At 37.8% G+C, this 23,217-nt stretch overlaps 1 protein-coding gene across 3 annotated transcripts in view; it reads left to right on the top strand.

Annotated features, from left to right (window-relative positions):
* LRRC28 (leucine rich repeat containing 28) overlaps positions 1 to 23,217 on the top strand; it is a 200,994-nt gene that overhangs the window by 43,239 nt on the left and 134,538 nt on the right. For all 3 annotated transcript variants that reach the window (XM_068991153.1, XM_068991151.1, XM_068991152.1), the window contains exons 4-5: positions 97 to 134; positions 769 to 906. In XM_068991153.1, coding sequence (XP_068847254.1) covers positions 97 to 134; positions 769 to 906 — 176 coding nt within the window. The remainder of the gene's footprint in view (positions 1 to 96; positions 135 to 768; positions 907 to 23,217) is intronic.

Here is a 23,217-nt window from a genome sequence, read left to right as displayed (position 1 = left end):
TATTATATTCAATAAATTTCTAAGTGAGCATTTTACAGGGTGATTATCTAGCAGAAGTACTAAGTGATAATAACTTTTTTCCCTTCTTTTTTCTAGGTATCTTCACTCAAATAACATAGTTGTGGTTCCGGAAGGTAAATACACTTTCAGTTTTTACTAATAGTTAGGAGATGCTAGAGTTAAATCTGTGCTTTATAATAGTAGAACAGATTGTCTCTTTAAACCTATTTTGGTTGGAGTATTAGGGAATTTTAATTATAAAACATCATTATTAGTTTCAAAGCTTTTTTCCCCTCTAATTAGTAAGTCTAGTTAACAGTGGCAGTTAAATTTAATAAGTATAAAATATTTATAATGGTTAAGTAAATTATTATCAGATAAATTGACATTGGGTAAATAATAAAATAACTTCTAGTTTATTAAATTGAGTTAAGCATTTTGGTTAGATAAAAAAGACTATATCATTTCATGAATTATTTATTCAAGTAGTTTTTCACATTGTTTTAACATTTTTATTTATAATCTTTTTAAAGTTTACGTATATTGAGGTGAAAGTGTTACTTCATAGAATGTTGTTTGATACTATACTACAATAAAAATGTTTAAAAAAATTAATTTGATACATGCTTTTACTATTATGTCAGCATCAGAGATAGGGATATTAAGTATTAAAATATTTAAACTTGGATAATATTTAATTGGATTAAAAGTTGGTCTTAACACTTGAGTCAAATTAATTTTGCTTTTACCCTTCTTTTCTCTTCAAAGCCATTGGGTCTCTTGTAAAACTACAATGTTTGGATCTTAGTGACAATGCCTTAGAAATCGTTTGCCCAGAAATTGGTCGTCTGAGAGCTTTACGTCATCTTCGATTAGCTAATAACCAGCTGCAATTCCTACCTCCAGGTAATCACCGTCTGTAGCACAGAAGCTTCTTGTCTGTTCCGAGGCTATTTTTATTAATATTTCTCACTGTGTGTCTAGGCAGTGGGCTTTGGGTGTATCTGTGAGTTTCTGATTGTCTGCTTGTTAGAGGAGGATGGTAAGGGATGTGGATGGACTATGACTAAGTCTTTTCCCTGATGCAGACATAAGAAGACAGCATTTATGTTTTTGAGCTGCAATTACTACAGTTGTGCATTGCAGTCAGTGCCCCTTCAAATCACTGCCCTGGTGAATTATTTGTACCAAAAGCTACTTTAGTTTTGAATTTCACATAAGGGAATTTATATGAACTTTGCATTGTAGTGTCTGAAAAGCAGATACATGCAGTGTTTTCTCTAGTGAGGTAAATGATGTGCATTAACTTTGATTTAACGTGAATCATACTAGAATTTAGTAGCAGAATTGAAGTTTGACTTCTTGAACTAATTGTCACTTCTGCCTGCTGATCATTCTATTAGATTATGATGTACATACAGACAGTACCAAAATCCTGCCTTCTCTTGAGCTGCTGTTAAGTCCTTTGACTATCTTACAAGGGATTTTCAGAGACCTTTCTTTATGAACCCTCACACTTGGAGATTCCTCTGTCTTATGGCATTTCCCATATTTTTAAAGCAGTGAAGTATGATTTAAGAAAATAGCTTGTGCTTCAGGTATTACATGAAAGTACTCTGCATTCAAAAATAAGCAGAAAAAAAAATACAGACACCACTCACATTGACTGGGAGTATTTGTACCTAGTAACTCTTGGTATTCCTGAGTCTTTTAGTGTATCCAAGTGAAATATATGACTCAACCAAAATTACAAATTACTCCCTGCCTTAGAACTTCAGGGATATATGAAGCTGTTAAAAATTACTTATGTTAAATCCATGAATGAATTTATAATTTAAAGAATACTTTCTCCAAAGTTTTTCAAGTACAGAAATTTCTAATTGAAACAGTAGTTGATTAATTTTTGGACTTTATGTGCCGACTTTAATATATGCATTCAATATTGTATACAAAAATGGTATTAGTATAGCAGTTAACTCTGCTTAAAAAATATTTTTTAACCTCATATAAAGTGTCTTTTTATAACTCTGCTTAGTACAAAAAATTTTAATATGGTGTAGGAGTATGATCTTTGCTTTAAATTTTGTTGTATGTAATCAGACTCAATGGTGCTTCATCTTGAAGCTTGATTTCATCAAGTTTATGTATTCACATACTCAGGAAATTAGATTCTCTTTCAGAGATTGTATAGAAAATGTATCAGCAAAGATATACTTTATATTTTCAGAATATTTTTATATATCAGCTTATATAAGATATAGAGTCAAAATGCATGGATATAACACTGAATATTTTAGATTTGATTGTATTTTCAAATATGAAATTCATAAAAGATGTATTATAGAATCAAAATGCATGGCTATAATACTGTGTTCATAAGCACCTTTTTCTATACGTTTAAAGAATGTACGAGTAACACAACTCTCTATTACAACATTGTTCTTTGTGTTCTATTCTTCTGTTTTTTCCTGTAATGTAGAACATTTTGTGGTAAAATGGAGCCATTTCCTTTCATTATATACTCAGAGGTTAAGGGTATACTAATAATGTCATTGACTGCTTCCTAATAACAAGTGGAGGGTATAGATTTCCTGGCTACCTTCATGTAATTTAAAATTTATATCTCACCTGTTTCATAATAGATTTGAAGCGTTTACTTCTGATTTTATCTCCCTAGCTTATTTCTGTTGCTTGTGTTGGTTTTTGCTTGTTTTAAGTAAAATGACATACAGTAGTATCTATGTATTTTGAGTAGAAGCTTTTGATTAAGCTATGTATATAGTTTTTGTTTTTTTTTCTGGGCCATCATAAATACAGTGCTCTAGATCTTACTAATTTTTGAGGTAATTTCAGTGTTATGATTTGAATGGGAGAGGGGCTTGGTACACATCTACCAAGTGTACCCAATCATTAGGGACATACTATGGAAAAGTATTTCAACTGTAGTAAAAAATGTGAGGAATTGCCATATGGTGTCCATTTAATGATGGTAGCCTCCAGTTGATATCTGTTAGCCTCTTCTGTTAGTACCTGTTCCATGCTATTGGTATAGTCTTATATGTTATATGTATGTGAAAGACTTAATACTTTATTATGTGTGTTGTATTTGTAGTTGAAAAACCTTTGGATGTGATTTCACATTCAGTATTTAAAATTTAAAAATTTGAGAGCAGTATTTGAAACATTTAAAATATCTAAATGGCTAATAGTTTTAAAATTAGTATCTAAGAATGGATTACAGGGGCTTCATGAATGCCCTCAAATTGTATGGACAGTTTGGTGTTTGTGGCTATGTACATATTGCTTTAAAGAAGGTCCAGTGTGTTTATGAATTTCTCAAACAGGCCCATGACTCATATAGTTGGTTCCCTTGGATTGTTTGTCAGTACCCATTCTTTGGGAATGTCCCTTTCCCCCTGCTGTTGGGTTCCAGAGTACTGCCATTTTTATGCCTTGTACGTTGCTTTCTCTCCACAGTTCATTGATCCTGGTGTAGGTAATCCAAGCGAGACCAGTTCTCTTCCTGGGCATTTTGAAAGAGACTGTAGGGGAGAAGCAAAGAGAAAAGAGAGAACAGAGGAGGGTGAGAAAGGAAATCAGGCACTCTTTCCTCTCTGGGCTGCTACACAATGCTGTGTAATCTTGTGGAATCTGGTAGTAGCCATGTGGGCAGGAAAACAGAGAGAAAAAGATGAAGTAGATACCTCGAAAGAAGATGGAGTCAGAGACTTTCTAAGTTTTTTCTAATTTCCCAATCACTGATTCTGTTCTTAAGCCCCATGAAGTGAAGTGTTAGTTGCTCAGTTGAGTCCGACTCTGTGATCCCGTGGTCTGTTCATGGAGTTCTCCAGGCAAGAATACTGAAGTGGGTTGCCATTCTCTTCTCCAGGAGATCTTCTGGACCCAGGGATCAAAGCCGGGTCTCCTGCATTGCTGGCAGATTCTTTACCATCTGAGCTACCAGGGAAGCCCCGTTTAGGCCCATAAACTGTGCTTAAGCTAGCTCTAACTGGCTTCTGTGAATTGCCACCCAAAGAGCTCCATATAAAATAGCTGTCCCAAAGGCTTGATTTTTATTTTGCATAAGTAAAAATTGTATATATTTAAAATGGACAGTGTTATATTTTGACATATGTATATATTGTGAAATAATTACTATAGTCAAACTAATTAATGTATTTGTCACCTCTCAGTGACTTCCCTGGTGTCTCAGACAGTGAAAAGCATCTGCCTACAATGCAGGAGACCTGGGTTTGATCCCTGGGTCTTCCCCTGGAGAAGGAAATGGCAGCCCACTCCAGTATTGTTGCCTGGAAAATCCCATGGACGGAGGAGCCTGGCAGGCTGCAGTCCATGGGGTCGCAAAGAGTTGGGACACAACTAAGCGACTTCACTTTCACTTTCACTTTCACTTCACCTCTCAATTACCATTTGTGTGTGTGGTTCAAACACTTGAGATTACTCTCTTAGCAAACTCAAATACATAATACATTATTATTCAGTTGCCTTTTAAAAAACCTTTTTTTATGGTAAATTTTAAGCAGAATAGAATAATATGCCCTTATATATCCAATACCTAACTTTAACAATTTATCATGGATTTATCCTCTCTTATATTTTTCTTTTGTTCTTCATGTTTTTATCCTCACTTTCTTACAGTTTTTTAAAAATTAGGATAAAATTGACATAACAGTGAATTGCTCAAGTTTATAGCCCTGAGTTTTGACAAATGTTTGTACTCATGTAAGCAGCATCTTATTTGAGATACAGAACATTTCCATTACTCCAGAGGGTTCTCTTACACCATTTCTAGTCAATGTTTGCTATAGGCAAACTCTATTCTGATTTCTCTTACTATGGATTAATTTCATCTCTTGTTGAAAATAAAATAAATGGGGACATGGAATTCTCTGTTTGACTGTCACTCAAAGTAAAGGTTTCCGGACGCATCCATGCTGTTGTATGTGTCAGCAGTTCATCATCTGTTTCTTGCAGACTAGAATGCCATTGTATAAACTGCACTTTATAGCTTATTTTCCTCTTAGTGCGCATGTCAGTTTTTTTTCTCATTTTGGGCTATTATCAATAAAACTACTATGCATACATGCATGCTAAGTTACTTCAATCGTGTCCACATCTGACCCTTTGCAACCCTGTGGACCATAAGTGACCAGGCTCCTCTGTCCATGGGATTCTCCAGGCAGGGAGACTGGAGTGGGTTGCCTTGCCTCCTCCAGGGCATCTTCCCGACCCAGGGATCAAACCCACATCTCTAACATCTCCTGCATTGGCAGGTGGCTTCCTTACCACTGACACCGCCTGAATCCCTATAGACATTCTTGTATAAGACTTTTTATGGACTTACATTTTCATTTCTCTTGGGTAAATATATCTGTTAGGGGAAATGTGATACATAATATAGGTATATGTTTAACTTTAAGAAATTGCCCAGCAGTTTTTTTTTTTCATTAAAAAAATTATTTATTTTAATTGGAGGCTAATTACTTTACAATATTGTGGTGGTTTTGCCATACATTGACACAGATCAGCCATGGGTGTACATGTGTCCCTAATCCTGAACCTCCCTCCCCATCCCATCCCTCAGGGTTGTCCCAGTGCACCGGCTTTGCCCTGCTTCATGCGTCAAACTTGAACTGGTCATCTATTTCACATAGAGTAATATGCATGATTCAGTGCTTTTTTCTCAAATCATCCCACACTTGCTGCCTTCTCCCACAGAGTCCAAAAGTTTGTTCTTTACATCTGGGTCTCTTTTGCTGTCTCTCATATAGGGTCGTTGTTACCATCTTCCTAAATTCCATAAATATGCATTAGTATACTGTATTGGTGTTTTTCTTTCTGGCTTCCTTCACTCTATATAATAGGCTCCAGTTTCATCCACCTCATTAGAACTGATTCAAATGTGTTCTTTTTAATAGCTGTGTAGTATTCCATGTGTATATGTACCACAGCTTTCTTATCCATTCATCTGCTGATGGACATCTAGGTTTCTTCCATGTCCTGGCTATTATAAACAGTGCTGCGATGAACATTGGGGTACAAATGTCTCTTTCAATTCTGGTTTCCTCGGTGTGTATGCCCAGCAGTGGGATTGCTGGGTCATAAGGCAGTTCTATTTCCAGTTTTTTAAGGAGTCTCCACACTGTACTCCATAGTTGCTGTACTAGTTTGCATTCCTGCCAACAGTGTAAGAGGGTTCCCTTTTCTCCACACCCTCTCCAGCATTCATTGCTTGCAGACTTTTCAGAGAAGGCAGTGGCAACCCACTCCAGTACTCTTGCCTGGAAAATCCCATGGACGGAAGGGCCTGGTGGGCTGCAGTCCATGGGGTCGCTAGGAGTCAGACACGACTGAGCTACTTCACTTTCACTTTTCCCTTTCATGCATCGGAGAAGGAAATGGCAACCCACTCCAGTGTTCTTGCCTGGAGAATCCCAGGGACCGGGGAGCCTGGTGGGCTGCTGTCTATGGGGTCACACAGAGTTGGACGCGACTGAAGCGACTTAGTAGTAGACTTTTTGATGGCAGCCATTCTGACCAGTGTGAGATAGTACCTCATTGTGGTTTTGATTTGCATTTCTCTGATAATGAGTGGTGTTGAGCATCTTTTCATGTGTTTGTTAAGTGGTTATATTAATACCATTTTATGCTTCTCATGGAAATAGATGAGAGTTCTAGTTACTCTGAATGTTTGCTAGTATTTGATATTATCTTTTTTTTGGCTAGTATTTGGCTTTGTTTAACTATAGAAATGGAGAAGTTGTATTGAGTTGCTTTAATTTGTATTTAACTGAATTTGTCCTTCCCTCTTGACTAGGGGTATGGAGCACCTTCTGATGTATTTGTGGGGTATTCCAAATCTTTCTGAATTGCAGACAGTGTCTCCCTGCTTTACAGACCAGCGGCGCTATTAGGTTGTTGAAGAATTCTCTCTGCTTTCTAGTTCTGTCCCTTGCTCTCTGTGGCTTGAAAGCTGTAGTAGCCTTGCTGCCCAGTCGCTGGCCTGTGTATGGCAGCCCTGTTCTCTAAAAGTGGGTCTTGCCTCTGCAAAGTTTCTCTTGGCTTTCCTGTTATCTTCCATTTCAGGCTTTCCTCAGCTCAAAGCCTGGAAGGTTTGGTGGAGATGATCTCAACTCTCTTCCCTTGCCCCCATTTTTGGTGAAGACTAGTGGGAAAGAGTTTGTGAGTGTGTGTGTGGTTGGGGGCGGGGGTCACAGGTAGTTCATGCCACCTCTCCCTGTGTCTGTGGCTCCTCTGGATTATATGCTAGTGTGCCAGTCCATGTATAGCCCTTCAGAGCAGTTAGACTGCTTTCTCTCTAACCCTTGTCTGTGGCAGATTCCTTATCCTCCTATTACGGTCAAGTGTGTTAGCAACTGGGAATCTCTTCTCTTTTAAAATATGCTTATCACTTTTTGGGGTTGATTCAGGTTTCTGGGTGTTCTCAGTCTTTGACAAATTTTAAAAGCAGTAATTATGTAGCTTTTCCAGTTTCTTTTCATGGTTTGGGTTTAAGTGACAACTCCCTTGACTTTCTGTTTTCTTATTGGAATTGAGTTCTCCCCCCTCACAGGCTGTCACAATTTGGCTTTTTTCCTCCCTGCCTTTCTTTCTCTACCTCCTTTTTGTCTTCTTTTGGATTACTTGAGTATGTTCTGGTGCTCCATTTTATTTCCTCTACTTTAGAAGAAAAGTTTAGGTTTTCCTTTAGAATTTACAGTATGCACCCTTAACTTACTACAGCTTACTTGGGATATTGTACCACTTAATATAAGTTTTAAGAACCTTCCAACAGTATACTTCCATTCACCCTCCTGCCTTTGTGTTACTGTACCGTGTATTTTATCTCTGTATACTTATGGACCCTACAGTATGTTTATTTTGCAAAAATCAGTTGTCTCTAAGGGGAATCACAATTTTTAAAAAAAAGGTATTCTTTGTATTTACCCATTATTTACCATTTCCTCTACTCTTTTCCTTCTTGTAGATCTCTTTTTTGGTATTATTTCTCTTCAGCCTAAAGTACTTTTTTAAATATTTCTTATAGCGCAATTCTCCTGGCAATGAACTATGATCATTTCCCTTTTTGTGAAAATGTTCTTTATTTCATCTTGGACTTTTAAGGATATTTTCTCGAGATACAGGATTCTGGGTTGACAAGATGGTTTTTTTCTAAGCACTCTTAAAGACAACTTTCATTGTTTTCTGACCTCATTGTTTCTAATGAGAAGTCAGTTATAATTTGTAGTTTTGTTATCCCATATGTGTGTTTTCCTGTGGCTACATTAGATATTTTCTCTTTATCTTTGTTGTCAGCAGTTTACGTATGATGTGCCATGATGTAGGACTTTTTACATTTATCCTGCGTAGGCTTTTCTTGATTCCCAAATTGGAAAGTTTCTGATTATTTTTCTCTATATAGTTTTCAGCCTCACATTTTTTTCTGTTTATCTGTCTTCTACTGCAGTAACTTCTTTTGTGCTCTCGAGTATTTTATTTATTAAGCTCTTTCACAGCTCTTTCCTCTTTAGTACCTTCTCTTGCATTTTCTAGCTGCTTAAACTCCCAAACTGTGACCTTCAGCACTGTGAGACTGCAGTGTTCCACTTGGGTTCCCCCTCCCTGTTTTGTGGCCAAGAAAGCCTTGTCCAGGTTGGGACACAAGGGGTATTTCCCTATTTCAGTGATCAGAGTCCTTTGTTTCCTGTCTGTTACTTGAAAACAGTTTTCTCATTTATTTTTGACTAGTTGTATTGCTGTATTTTGGTTGGAAGCAAGTCTGGTGTAGTGACCTTGTCATATCTGGAAGTGAAAATCCTATTAGATGTTCTTTGATTTCTCATCTGATTGTTTACCTGTATTCTTTTATATAACTTGTAAGCCATTGAAACATTTATATCTTGCATTCTCCCACGTCTAGTATCAAAACTATATCATTGTTTGTTACAGAAGAATAAATTTAAACTCATTTTCTTCCAAAAGCCTAGTCTGACTTAAGTAAAACTACGTGATCTGTTATGAAGGGAAGTACGACACACTTACAAATAAAGGATTTCTGGAGAAAGATTTCCATCAGTGCAGAGCTATTTGCCAAATACCTTATGACTCACTATTGGCCACAAAAGCAAATGGATATTAGAAGAGTCAGAAAAACCAGCTATCCCTTGATTGTCAAGAAAATCCTGATGCTTTTGTGATTCACTGTAAACCCTCTGTGAATTCCCATGAGAGAAGAATATGGTAACAAACAAACCCCAATATGTAACTAAGAGTCAGAAAAGTTGTTGCTTACATCTGGCATGATAAATCAGCTTGTTTCTCTGAAATGATTTTGTCCTTAAAAAGTTGTTTTGTATACCAAAAAAGGAAAGATTTTTAGCCCAAATTGAAAACACTGAAGCAATCTATGTTATACTTCAATGGATAAAAGCAGGCAAAAACAGAAATACATACTACATGTAAGTAGCAGGAATTGTTCTAAAACTCAAGCTTCAAGTATGGTCAAGTTTATCATTTTCTACTTAAAATTTATTTTTCTTCTGGTTAAGCCTCTGTTGCTTTATTGGAATGAAATTTAGTATCTCTTCTTAGATTTGTCCTGTTGCCGCCTAAATTATTCTGAAATCTTTATGGTCATCGCTGGCAGTCAGGAGCTGTAGATGAGCCTTCTTCCTGCAGAGGACAGGAAGCCTGGTCATGCTACAGCCCTCCCGGTTGCTTGCTGCCCCACCGTTGAGACTTCATTGGTGCAGTCTGACTGATAGTCGTGCAGGCTGCTGTGACTTCTCAGAGTTGCTGACCCTTCTGCGGATACAAGCCTGGTCAGAGGGGCTCCATGTTTGCGTCTGTGGGTCATGGATTCTAGGATTGATAGGGGGTCCCAGGAGCACTGGGTCAGCCCTGGTTTCACTGTGCCTGTGTTCACTCTTCCTTCTTTAGTGGTCAACTCAAAGGGAGAAGAGAGCAGTTCTCATCTTGAATCTTCAAAACACAAAGGATCTAATTGTGCCAGTCGCTCAGTCGTGTCTGACTCTTGGCGACCCCATGGGCTGTAGCCTACCAGGCTCCTCTGTCCATGGGATTTTCCAGGTAGCAGTACTGGAGTGGTTTGCCATTTCCTTCTCCAGGGGATCTTCCCAACCCAGGACTCGAACCCGGGTCTCCCGCATTGTAGACAGATGCTTTACTGTCTGAGCCACCAGGGAAGTCTCTAATTGTGCCACCTGCCACCAAATAATCAAGGTTGTTCACCCCTGTATTACCCTCCTTGGGTGGATGCCATAGCAATTCAGAGTGATTCACCTTCCTAGTGAAACAACTTTTCCGTGATTCCACATCAGTACTGACAAAATAGCTAGCTAGCACTTTTCTCACTAAAAAATGTAATTGATCAATCTGGTAGAGTCCCCTCTTGGTGTTACCAGGGTATGTAAGTATAGTCAGCAATATATGTAAATAGACTTTCTATTTGGTAGGATTAGCTGCATGACCTGGGGCATTTACTGTTTCACCTACTCAACAAAAAAGTATTTGTTGGCTCCAAATATGTTCTGTGTCCTAGAGGAAGTGGGGACAGTGAAGAGATACCAAAATCTAGAGCCAGGCTTCAAAGGAGCCTGTAATATTTTATTGTTGAATAGTTTAAACTGTTAACTTCCGGGGAAGAGACTAGGTAGAGAAGAGAGAAAGAAGTATTGATTGTGCTAGTAACTGGTCATTATCTTGATATAGTGCCAAGTGGTTCAGGAATCTAGTTTGACAGCTAATAAGGCTAAAATCTACCCACCCTCAGTTTGCTAGATGACCAGTGAATAAATGAATAAATTGTCCACCAGAGTGCTAAACTCATATTCAGAAGCTGTTCTGAATATGTGTATATAAGTGTCTTTTATAGACATACAAGCTACTTTATTAGTCTGGCTCGCAGGTAGGACTTCCCTGGTGGCTCAAATGGTAAAGAATCTGCCTGCAATGTGGGAGACCTGGGTTTGGTCCCTGGGTCGGGAAGTTCCCCTGGAGAAGGGAGTGGCAACCCGCTTCAGTATTCTGGAGAGTCCCATGGACAGAGGAGCATGGGAGGCTATAGTCCATGGGGTCACAAGGAGTCAAATACAACTGAGCACATGGCATACACACAGCACTTTATCCTATATATTAATAGTTAAATGTATATTAGTAACTTTATAATAATACAGAGATTTTTCAGTTCAGACTTTTACATAAAATTATTTAGTGTACTAGATTAGATAAAACAGATTAAATCAGAATAAATTTTTGTCAGTAATATTACATATTGTAAAATTTGGTTACAAACAGAGTTAAAACTTCTAAATTATATTTTAAAACTTTTACAAGTTTGAAAATTATGTAAAAGTCTTAGAATAAAAATGACCATTAAAATTCTTCTAAAAGAAAAAGAATTTGTTTTCTGGGCCATGCATCCTTCTCAGTACAAAAAAATACAGAAAGTACTCCTTTTAAGGTAAGGTGTGAGGGGAAGTGGTAGAAAACTTGCCAAATGTCAGAAACACAAAAGTTTATTCTGGTGATACTTTTTAAAAAGGCGAAAGAAGAAAAGTTGGTCCCTCAGAGAAAAAGGGAAAAAAGAGAAAAGTTGGAAAGCCTCTCCCATCAATCATGCTATTGAATTCCTTTCCATGGGCCATTCCTTTGTGAAAAAATTTCAAAGTAGCCAATGTCGTGATAGCAGTGATCTAATTTGAAGTCTTTTAAGGAGAATGCTTCCAAATTCACTTCACATGCAGTGTTTTCCCTTTCTGTATGCAGTTACACCATGGTGTATTACCAGCTTGGTGCTGTATGGGAACCTTGAAACAATACTGAAGTCAGTGAAGAGATTCAAAAGAAGTCAGGCATGATGTGAGGGACCGAGCTGTTTACACGGTGTACGAGAGCAAATGGCATGGGGTTGAATATTTTCCATTATTTTGTCTTTGAAGTGTATCTAGCTCATAGTCTGTCCTATACACTGTTTTCAGGATTATCTTTCTAAAATACAGATTTGGCAAACTACATCTCCAATTAAAATCCTTTATTGAAATAATTTGTGAGAAGTGTGTGGTTGCCAGACTAGAAGCCCATATTGGGTTCATAATCATTTGTTTATTATGAAGACCAGGAATTAGGAATATTAAAAGAAAAAAAAGCCTGATGATTGTAAAAGTGTTCATAGTCTTTTGGAATAAACTTTCTTGAGAACTTGCAAATGTGTTTTCTTCAATGCAACCTATTAATGAGAATTCAGGCATTTTTATTTAATGTATTTTTAAATTCAAATCAACTTGCAGTATTTTGAAGGTGGTATGCAGCAATTTCTATCACACCTTTTTATATTTTGGCAAAACTTGGGTTTATAATTCAGTTTTACTAAAGGACTTCAAGTATTAAGCATGTTTTTCTTAATAGAGTGATTTGATATATTGCATTTATTGAGCAATCTTTGGAAAGGCAAGTGTTAGATATGTAAACAAAGATTATATTTTAATGGTTATTTTATGGTTTTAATTGATTTTTCTACCTTGATTTCAATATATTGTTGTTTTGTGACATAATGAGAAAATTATGGTTTCATTTTAATTATGGAGAAAAATTAGCTGGCAGAGTATAGATGATGTGCTGAAATTGGTATTTCTTAAAAAATAATGTCTTCAATATGTATTTTGTTTTATTTTTTATATGTTATTTGAACATGCTTATTGCTTCTTCTGTAAATTATGTTTTATAATGCTAAAGGTTTTAATTTAAGTCAGATTGTCTGTTCTGCAGGTAATTTTAAAATTAATGATTGTTTTAGTGCGCAAAAACCTTTATGATTTGCCAAGGATTGGTGTAATGAGAAGTAAACAAAATTTAGTTTGTTAAAAACTCCCCCTGCCTCCGCCCTTTTGTTTAATTTTTTTAATGATTTCTTTTTAAAAAAATCACCATTTTAAGCAGATGCATTAATGTTTTTGAGCAGTTTGTTTTCGTTTTTATTGTGTATTTATAAAGTAGTGAAAGAGGAGAGTGAAAAGGTTGGCTTGAACCTCAACATTCAGAAAACTGAGATCATGGCATCCAGTCCCATCACTTTATGGCAGATAGATGGGGAGACAGTGGCTGACTTTATTTTTCTGGGCTCCAAAATCACAGCAGATAGTGATTGCAGCCATGAAATTAAAAGATGCTTACTCCTTGGAAGGAAAGTTATGACCAACCTAGATAGCATATTAAAAAGCAGAGACATTACTTTGCCAACAAAGGTCCATCTGGTCAAGGCTATGGTTTTCCCAGTGGTCATGTATGGATGTGAGAGTTGGACTGTGAAGAAAGCTGAGTGCCGAAGAATTGATGCTTTTGAACTGTGGTGCTGGAGAAAACCCTTGAGAGTCCCTTGAACTGCAAGGAGATCCAACCAGTCCATCCTAAAGGAGATCAGTCCTGGGTGTTCATTGGAAGGACTGATGCTGAAGCTAAAACTCCAATACTTTGGCCACCTGATGCAAAGAGCTGACTCATTGGAAAAGACCCTGATGCTGGGAAAGATTGAGGGTAGGAGGAGAAGGGGATGACAGAAGATGCAATGGTTGGATGGCATCATCGACTCGATGGACATGGGTTTGGGTGAACTCTGGGAGTTGGTGATGGACAGGGAGGCCTGGTGTGCTACAGTTCATGGGGTTACAAAGACTGAGCGACTGAACTGAACTCAGACACGACTGAGCGACTGAACTGAACTGAACTGAAGAAAATTTGAAATCAAAATAGTGGCTATGGAAGTGATGAAAGGTGGTTGTATATCCCTTCTACTTCCTAGCTAGATTTGCTGACTTCCCTGCTCCTGACTTATTCTGAAAGAGAATCAAAGTCTGGCAGATCTGTTTTGATGACTTTTTTATTTTTAGTTTTAATAGTTTGGTATTCATCACTTTATTATGAATTTATAGTACCAATATTAACATCTTATTATCAGTTTCTTTTTAGGAGTAACAGTGGTTTTGTAGGAGTCATATTTACGCATGCATTTAGGTCCTAACACAAAAGCCTGTTGGAAGAAAATAGCTGAAAGATATGTAGATATTTAGAATAATAGATCTCAGAATTATTCTTTGCCTCATCCATTTTTACCTCTTTTGAAAATAGCAGTATTCATTTTTATGAAGGAACATACAAGTTTCTTATAAGTAAAATAAGACTAAAATTTTAATTATTAAATCTTCAATTAACCAAAGAAATATTCTTAAAATTTTTCCTTTGATGCTTTGAAAAAGATGTGTAATCTAAAGCAGAGCAAATACACATTGGAAGTTTTTTTTTTAACATTTATTTATTAAAACATTTTTTGGGCTCTGCTGTCTTCAATGCTGCGCAGAGGCTTTCTCTGGTTGTGGTGTACGGGGCTGCTCTCTGGTTGCGTTGGCAGGCTTCTCAGTGTGGTGGCTGCTCTTGCGGAGCTTCAGTGGTTTTGGCACATGGACTCGAGCGTGAGCTCAGTACTTGTGGTGCTCTGGCTTAGTGGCCCAGCAGCACGTGGAATCTTCCTGTGGGAAGGGACGAGGGATCAAACCTGTGTACCCCACATTGGCAGGTGGATTCTTAACCACTGGACCTCCAAAGTCTAGGAAAGCATTTTTTAAAGTGTGCACAGTTATTCATGTTGTTGTATATATCCCAAACCCAAATTATGACTTTTGTGGTGCAGTTCTGTTCCCTGAGGTCACTAGGAGGCTGATTACTACACATTTGGAAATGTGAGGCAGTTTTTCTGTATCAGTGCATAACCAATGCAGGAAGAACCACTAATACTGGCTTGTGTACATGGAGGTGTTGTTTTACAGTCTTTATATCCAGGAAAGGGGTCTTCAGAGGTAAATTTCCGTGACTTTTTCGCTTAAAGAGAAGTGATCCATGGCATAATTGAATATATATTTTATACTTATCAAGTCCCTATGCTACTGCTAAGTCACTTCAGTCATGTCTGACTCTGTGCGACCCCATAGACGGCAGCCCACCAGGCTCCCCCGTCCCTGGGATTCTCCAGGCAAGAACACTGGAGTGGGTTGCCATTTCCTTCTCCAGTGCAGGAAAGTGAAAGTGAAGTCACTCAGTCGTGTCCGACCCTCAGCGACCCCATGGACTGCAGCCCTCCAGGCTCCTCCATCCATGGGATTTTCCAGGCAAGAGTACTGGAGTGGGTTGCCATTGCCTTCTGCGATCAAGTCCCTATATTATCCAGCAATTTAAGAACCAAATGCTTGTATCTAGTGAGTGATATATGAAATACAGGCTATAGAATACTGTTAATTTTAAATACAAGAAAAAGGAAAGTTTTAATCTGTCTTTGGAAGTTCTTAATATAGTAAATCAAATCAGATCTGTAAACCAACAATTAGTAGTAATTTTACCTATTCTGTACTTCCTAAATGCCAGTCTCCATACATTGTTTTCACTTGAATGTTCTTGGTTTGCCTGTATTATCCTGTGAAATTGTTTTTGAACTTAATAGATAAAACTATTTTAAGTTTCCCATACCTAGAACTCCATGGAGCTTTATGAACTACGGCTTTAAATAAAACAAAAGCCTATAAAACTGATGTTACTTGATCCCTACTTCTCCATTTTCTATATCCATGTCCTGTATCTAATATAGTAGATAGGTTTTAACTTCACAGGTTCTGATATTCCTTCTCTCCCTAATATCCAACATCGTTAATTTATACTGATTCTCATAGATTTAATTTTATAAAAGGTATAGAATGACAGCCTTGAAAATTTGCTTCTGCTGCTGAAAGATATGACAGAACAGGCCATGAGGGTTTACATATTATGTCTGCTTATTTCCTATCCAGAGTTGACATTTCTACTTCTAAATCAGAAACACATGTAAAGTTATGATATATAAATGGTAAAGCAAGGAATAGAACTTTGATTTCCTTATCTCCAGGGAAATATCTAGAACTGATTTACAAAGTGTGTTATATAACTTCCCCCCTCCATATCACTTTGTAAATTCTTCTCAACAATGTCTTTTTAAACTTTATGACAGTATCAGTAATTTTTTTTCTAGGATGAGTAAATAATTTATTTAAACTATTTCCCATTGATTTTTTTGAAATAACTTTATGAGGTAATTTCAGTATATAAAATGTATTATTTTACATGCACAGTTTCTTGAATTTTATTAAATGTACACAGTGACGAACTATTATTGCAATCTAATTTTAGAATATATTCATTATTATGAAAATTCTCTAGTGCCTGTTTGTTGCCAGCCCCTGTTGTCACCCTCATCCGACTATTAATCTTGTTTCTCTTCCTGTAAGTACCTTTGCCTTTTCTAGAAATTTCATTAAAATGGAATCATGTAACATATAGTCTTCCCTGTCTGGCTTATTTTATACTTAGCATAGTTTCTGGGTTTTTTTTTGCATGTATATTCTTTTATGTTTTAGTAGGTTGTTTCTTTTTATTATTGAGTAATATTTGTATGGATATGCCATATTTTGTTTACTCACCAGGTAATTAGCCACTTAGATTGTTTTCAGTTTGGTCTGTTATGAATAATGTTACTAAGAACATTTGTCTACAAGCTTTTTGTGGGGTTATGTTTTCCTTTCTCCTAGGTAAATACGTATGAGTAGAACTGCTGAATTGCATGATAACTATATTTTTAACTTTCAAAGAAACCGCTATTTTCCACAGTTATTCCCACTTGTTAGTATGAGAGTTCCAGTTCCTCTATATCCTTGCTGACATTTGATATTTTCAGTCTTTTAATTGTGGCTATTCTAGTGGCTACATAGTCAGCTCACTGTGGCTTTATTTTGTGTTTCCCTCATGACTAAAGATTAAGTATCCATCTGTATCTTTGTATAATTCCTATTTAAAATCTTAAGCCCCCAAGTGGTACTACTGGAAAATGGGGCCTTTGGGAGGTAATTAGGTCATAAGGGCAGAGCCCTCATGACCTAGATTTGTGCCCTTACAAAAGAGGGGCTTCTCTGATGGGTCAGATGGTTAAGAATCTGCCTGCAATACAAGAAACCCAGGTTCAACCCACTGGTCAGGAAGCACCCCCGGAGAAGGGAATGGCAGCCGACTCCAGTATTCTTGCCTGGAGGAGTCACAGAGTCAGACATGACTGAGTGACTAACACTTATAAAGGAGGCTCTTTATAAGCTTCCTCACTCCTTTCACGAAGGGAAGTTACAGTAAGAATTCCACAGTCAGTGAGAGGGCAGTCCCTCTCTAGACACTGAATCTGCCAGCATCTTGATCTTGGACTCCTTAGCTTCTGAACAGGGAGAAATAAGTTTCTGTTGTTTTAAAGCCACCCAGTGGTTTTGTTACAGCTTTTTATATTCTGATGTTAAAGGATAATTTTCACACAAAATAGATTATGACTCTCATGTAGGTATAAAAAAATTTAATGTGTTAAAGTTTTTGTTTAACCTATTAATGAGGAAACTGGTAAGGTGTTATAACCAGTTCAAAGGAAGATCCAAAGAACAGACACATTTATAGATCAAGAATATTAACATTCAGATGGAACCAAAGGAGGCTTTTTCCCACAACAGAGGATTGTCTCTCCATGGGACATGATTTATTTTTGTGTTTATAAGTAAGGATTATTTAAAATTTTATCAGATTGTAATCTAGAACAAACAGAGTTGTAAAATAGCCCTCATAGGATGAATATCAGATCACCTGGAAGGAAGTGCTAGACAGCAAGGTTCAGCAGCTCTGACCTGTGGGTCTAATCTGATCCTCCACCTGATTTTGTAAATAAAGCTTTATTGGAAGACAGCCATGCTCGTTCATTTACAGATTGTTTGTGGCTGCTAGTGTGCCACAGCAGCAAGGTTGAGTAGCTGTGACAGGGACTGTTTGGCTCACAAAGCCTAAAATTTTATCAGATGACCTTTTACAGCAAGTTTGCTGATTCCTGCTCTTGCCTGGATATACATCCTTTATCAGAAAATATTATTTATAAATATATTCTTCTGGTCTGTGGCTTGTCTTTTCATTTTCTTAAAAGTATCTTTTGAAGAGCAAAAAAGCTTTTTTACACTTTGATGAAGCCCAGGGTATCAATTTTGTGGATTATGCTGGAGATGTCATATTTAAGAACAGTTTACCAAACCTAGGATCACAAAGATTTTTCTCTTCTGCTGCTTATATTAGTTTTAGATAAAGTTCTATCTATTACGTTTATGTTTATGTTCCAGTTCAAGGTAATTACTGTATATAATATGAGGTAAGAATTGAGATATTTTTGTTGTTGTTTAGTCGCTAAGTCGTGTCCAACTCTTTTGTGACCCCATGCCTGCCAGGCTCCTCTGTCCACAGGGTTCCCCAGGCAAGAATACTGGAGTGGGTTGCCATTTCCTCCTCCAGGGGATCTTTCTGACCCAGGGATCGAACCCACATCTCCTGAATGCAGGCAAATTCTTTACCACTGAGCCACCAGGGAGTCCCAGATACTCACTTGTCTCAGTGTGGTTTGTTGAAAAGACTGTCCTTTCTTCAATGAGGTACCTTGGTACCTTTGTCAAAGATCAGCTGTCTATAAATACTTAGGTTTATTTTGGAGACATTCAGTTCTTTTCTGTTGGTCTTTATGCTTACCCTTATGGCAATACTATATTAGCTTCATCACTGTAGTTTCATGGGAAGCTTTAAAACGAGACCTTGTAAGTTCTCAGCTTTCTTCTTCTTTTCCCAATTTCTTTTAAAAATATTAAATTTCACTGATTTTTTTCCAAACCAAAGAAGATTCATTTTTACTCTTTTTTGGGCATTTCCTCTGTGTACATATTTGTATGTGTGTGTACATATGGGTAGCAATAAGAAGATAAAGATGAGGGAAGACCTTTTATCAGAGTGATCTACGGGGATAATTACACTGTCCAATATAATTTCTAACCACCCAATCTGTTTCTTGCTTTCATTTTTACTTATGTAACTTACGATTTTAAACTTGTTTCCCTAATTTTATTGTGACTCCCACAACAGTTTGCCTTTTGTTAATAATACAGGGACAGAGAAGGGCCAGACAGGTATGGGGATGATACGGTCTGCATTGTGACTCCAGTAGGATGGACGGTTGAAGGACAGGGCAACCTGAGACTGAGGGAAACTCTATCTGCTTGTTCCCTGCCTCACTGTGGACCTGCTTCTCCTCTTCACTGACTGCCAGATCTTGGTGGTGGGAGTTTGAGCCAAAGAAGATCAAGACCTTGGGTTTTGGCTCACAGCCAGTCACCACAGTGCTTTTTTATGTCCTGTAGAGAAAGGAGTACGTCAAGGCTGTATATTGTCACCCTGCTTTTTTAACTTGTATGCAGAGTACATCATGAGAAACGCTGGGCTAGAAGAAGCACAAGCTGGAATCAAGATTGCCGAGAGAAATATCAATAACCTCAGATATGCAGATGACACCACCCTTATGGCAGAAAGTGAAGAGGAGCTAAAAAGCCTCTTGATGAAAGTGAAAGAGGAGAGTGAAAAAGTTGGCTTAAAGCTCAACATTCAGAAAATGAAGATCATGGCATCTGGTCCCATCACTTCATGGGAAATAGATGGGGAAACAGTGTCAGACTTAATTTTTCTGGGCTCCAAAATCACAGCAGATGGTGATTGCAGCCATGAAATTAAAAGACGCTTACTCCTTGGAAGGAAAGTTATGACCAACCTGGATAGTATGTTCAAAAGCAGAGACATTACTTTGCCGACAAAGGTCCATCTAGTCAAAGCTATGGTTTTTCCAGTAGTCATGTATGGATGTGAGAGTTGGACTGTGAAGAAAGCTGAGCGCCGAAGAATTGATGCTTTTGAACTGTGGTACTAGAGAAGACTCTTGAGAGTTCTTTGGACTGCGAGGCGATCCAACCAGTCCATTCTAAAGGAGATCAGTCCTGGGTGTTCTTTGGAAGGAATGATGCTGAAGCTGAAACTCCAGTACTTTGGCCACCTCATGGCGAAGAGTTGACTCATTGGAAAAGACTGATGCTGGGAGGGATTGGGGGCAGGAGGAGAAGGGGACAACCGAGGATGAGATGGCTGGATGGCATCACCAACTCGATGGACATGGGTTTGGGTGAACTCTGGGAGTTGGTGGTGGACAGGGAGGCCTGGTGTGCTGTGATTCATAGGGTAGCAAAGAGTCGGACACGACTGAGCGACTGAACTAAACTGAACTGAACTGAGAGACGTTATGTTGGAGAAGGCAATGGCAACCCACTCCAGTACTCTTGCCTGGAAAATCCCATGGGCGGAGGAGCCTGGTGGGCTGCAGTCCATGGGGTCACTAGGAGTCGGACATGACTGAGCAACTTCACTTTCATTTTTCACTTTCCTGAACTGGAGAAGGAAATGGCAACCCACTCTAGTGTTCTTGCCTGAAGAATCCCAGCGTCAGGGGAGCCTAGTGGGCTGCCGACTATGGGGTCACACAGAGTCGGATACGACTGAAGCGGCTTAGCAGCAGCAGAGATGTTATGTAATATATAGATACTATATAAAATATATATACTATATAAAATATATAAAGGGATTAGATGGGAGAGTACCAACAATTAGGATGGTTACTGGAAGCGTTCCTTTCTCTGTGGCTTCTTTAGAAATATGAATGAATTTCTGTATTGCTAAAGATTGGGGAAGTAAATATTATGAACATGCTTTTTTTTTGGCATATCTGATAAGCCATTCAGGGCCTATCATAGCTCTTAAACTTTGTTATTTAATTTTTCTATAATTTCTATATTCTGATATTTAAATAGTCTTCATATAAAAGTACAGATTTTGTAGCAAATAATTTAACTTTAAAATTCATAGAACTAAAGTAAAATAAATACTATTTTGAAATTTGTCAATATTTAAGAAAATGTAAGAAAAGGTCAACTATTTCTAGAACTAAAATTTTCTCAACACCTTTAGGATTCATACTTTAGCTTTTGACAAAGTATTGGACTATGTTTAAAATACTTTATAGAATGTTAATTAACAACCACTGTCTTTTAAACCCCTTATATTGCTAATTAGAGAAAAATAAAATTGAAAATTTATGTATTTTTTCTTCTATATTTTATGTCATTTAAAAATTACTTTGAAAATTAACGCAGTGGCTTTCTTCTCTTCAAATCCTTTTTGTTTCATGCATTCTCTGAATGCTCTACTTAGTTTCTTTAAACAGCACTCTACATAAAGGATATTAGTAACTCTTTGTAAAAATTGTGATGAATAACACTTCTTCCTCTCTGCTTAGAAAAAGATTGTACTATTTTAGTATCGGTCACTGAGATATTAAGCCTTAAGTGGAAGTAGTTAGTATAGTTTTGACATAGGCTTTTCAGAAGAATGCTCTTGTTAAATGTTCGTACTTCTCCCTTCGTCATGTAATTGGTTTTAGTATTACTCCTTATTAGGCTAAATTATTTTGGTATCTCTAATTAAAACTTAAATATAATGATCTGGCTTTTAAGAAAACATGCAGACTAATGATGCTGAACCTTTTCTCTTTGCTGTTGGCCCACACATTGCCCTCTTTGGTTTCCTAATTTAGTAACAGAAATAAAACTATGCAGGACTGGGCAGGTTTGGTATGCTGGCATCTAGCCAGGAAGCATTGGTTTCTTAAGTAAATGGACCTGTGGGGATTTGAGGAAAACACAGATTAAGTTACATGAGTTTTGCACTTCACAAATTCCTAACTATTTAAAGGAACTCAGCTAACCCACTGCCACCTAAATAAAACTCAATTTTGTTGGAACACACACATACTAAATGATGTATTGTTTCCTTTTTCAAAATTACCCTGCATCTTTGTGCTTTTAATTTCATATTTTTGTAAAGTTTTAAAAAGTACTTTCTCTTTTAATAAATAGTGCATCAAAATTATAGTTAAGCTCTATTCAATTATTTTGTGCATTTGCAATACCTTTCAAGGGCTTGCCTGGTAGCTCAGCTCGTAAAGAATCTGCCTGCAGTGCAGGAAACCTGGGTTTGATCCCTGGGTTGGGAAGATCCCTTGCAGAAGGGAACAGCTACCCACTCCAGTATTCTGGCCTGGAGAAGTCCATGGTCTATAGATATAGTCCATGGGGTCACAAAGACTTGGACACAACTGAGCGACTTTCACTGTCACTTTTCAAGATAGTGTAATATAAGAGAGTCAATAGTATACGTGTGTAAAATGTTTCTGTGTGAGAAAATGAAAGGAAGTTCTGACTGAGATATATTTTTTAAAAGCCTTGTTTTGCCCACTGCCTCCGACATCTGTGTGGCTGGCGACCTCGATCCCTGCCTGCTCTCTCTGCCGCCAGCACTGTCAGTGCTCTGCGCCAGGCCCTGCTCACTGCACTCAGAGGGGTTTGCAGTAGGTGCTTTCTTGGAATGTTTGAACACAAGCTGCTCTCCTGTCTGCTGATGCTCTTCCTTTTTGCTGCTGCTTCTTAATTGACATATTCCTGGTCTTTCCTTTTCTTCCCCCTTGGTCTTCTTAAGGTCCATTGCTTCAGAATTTGGGGAAGAGCCTTGAGGCCCAAGGATTAGGCGTCTTTTCTTCTTTAAGCCTTTATATATTTATTCGGGCCATTGTCTTTCATTGTCAGATGAGGACCAGCTGTCTACCCTGGTGATCTTTTTTTAATTGCCTTTAGACTGTTTATCAACACTGGGACATATTCTGAAGTGTAATTTCACTGAAAGAAAATATGAATGAATGAGAATCTCTCATTTCCTATAAGACTTTTGACAAATAGGAATGTAATTCCAAGTAATTCTCAAGTAATTTCAGTACTTGTGAGACTATAGGTGGTGTGTGCATTCTAGTCATACTTAAAGCAGTATTAGTTCACAATTAGAACAAAATGATTTAATACAGACTTTAGTCAAAGTTCTCCTGGGTTTCCTTACCCTACTGCTCTCCACCCGGGTGCCTTTTCCCAATAAAATCTCTTGCTTTGTCAGCACATGTGTCTCCTTGGACAATTCATTTCTGAGTGTTAGACAAGAGCCCAGTTTCGGGCCCTGAAAGGGGTCCCTCTTCCTGCAACAAATGGCGACTCTGGCGGAGACTCTTCTTTGCTGAGACTGACATCCTGACCACTTTGGGTACTCAGGGGCCAGCTTGTCTGCCAATGGACCAGACCGAGCGGCCGCAACCGGGACCCTTTTGTCCCTGGTCTCCTCCTGACG

Source organism: Capricornis sumatraensis, chromosome 19 (assembly GCF_032405125.1).
Source record: "Capricornis sumatraensis isolate serow.1 chromosome 19, serow.2, whole genome shotgun sequence".
Taxonomy (NCBI): domain Eukaryota; kingdom Metazoa; phylum Chordata; class Mammalia; order Artiodactyla; family Bovidae; genus Capricornis; species Capricornis sumatraensis.
Note: the sequence above shows the minus strand (reverse complement) of the source record. Positions and strands in the feature narration are given on the sequence as shown.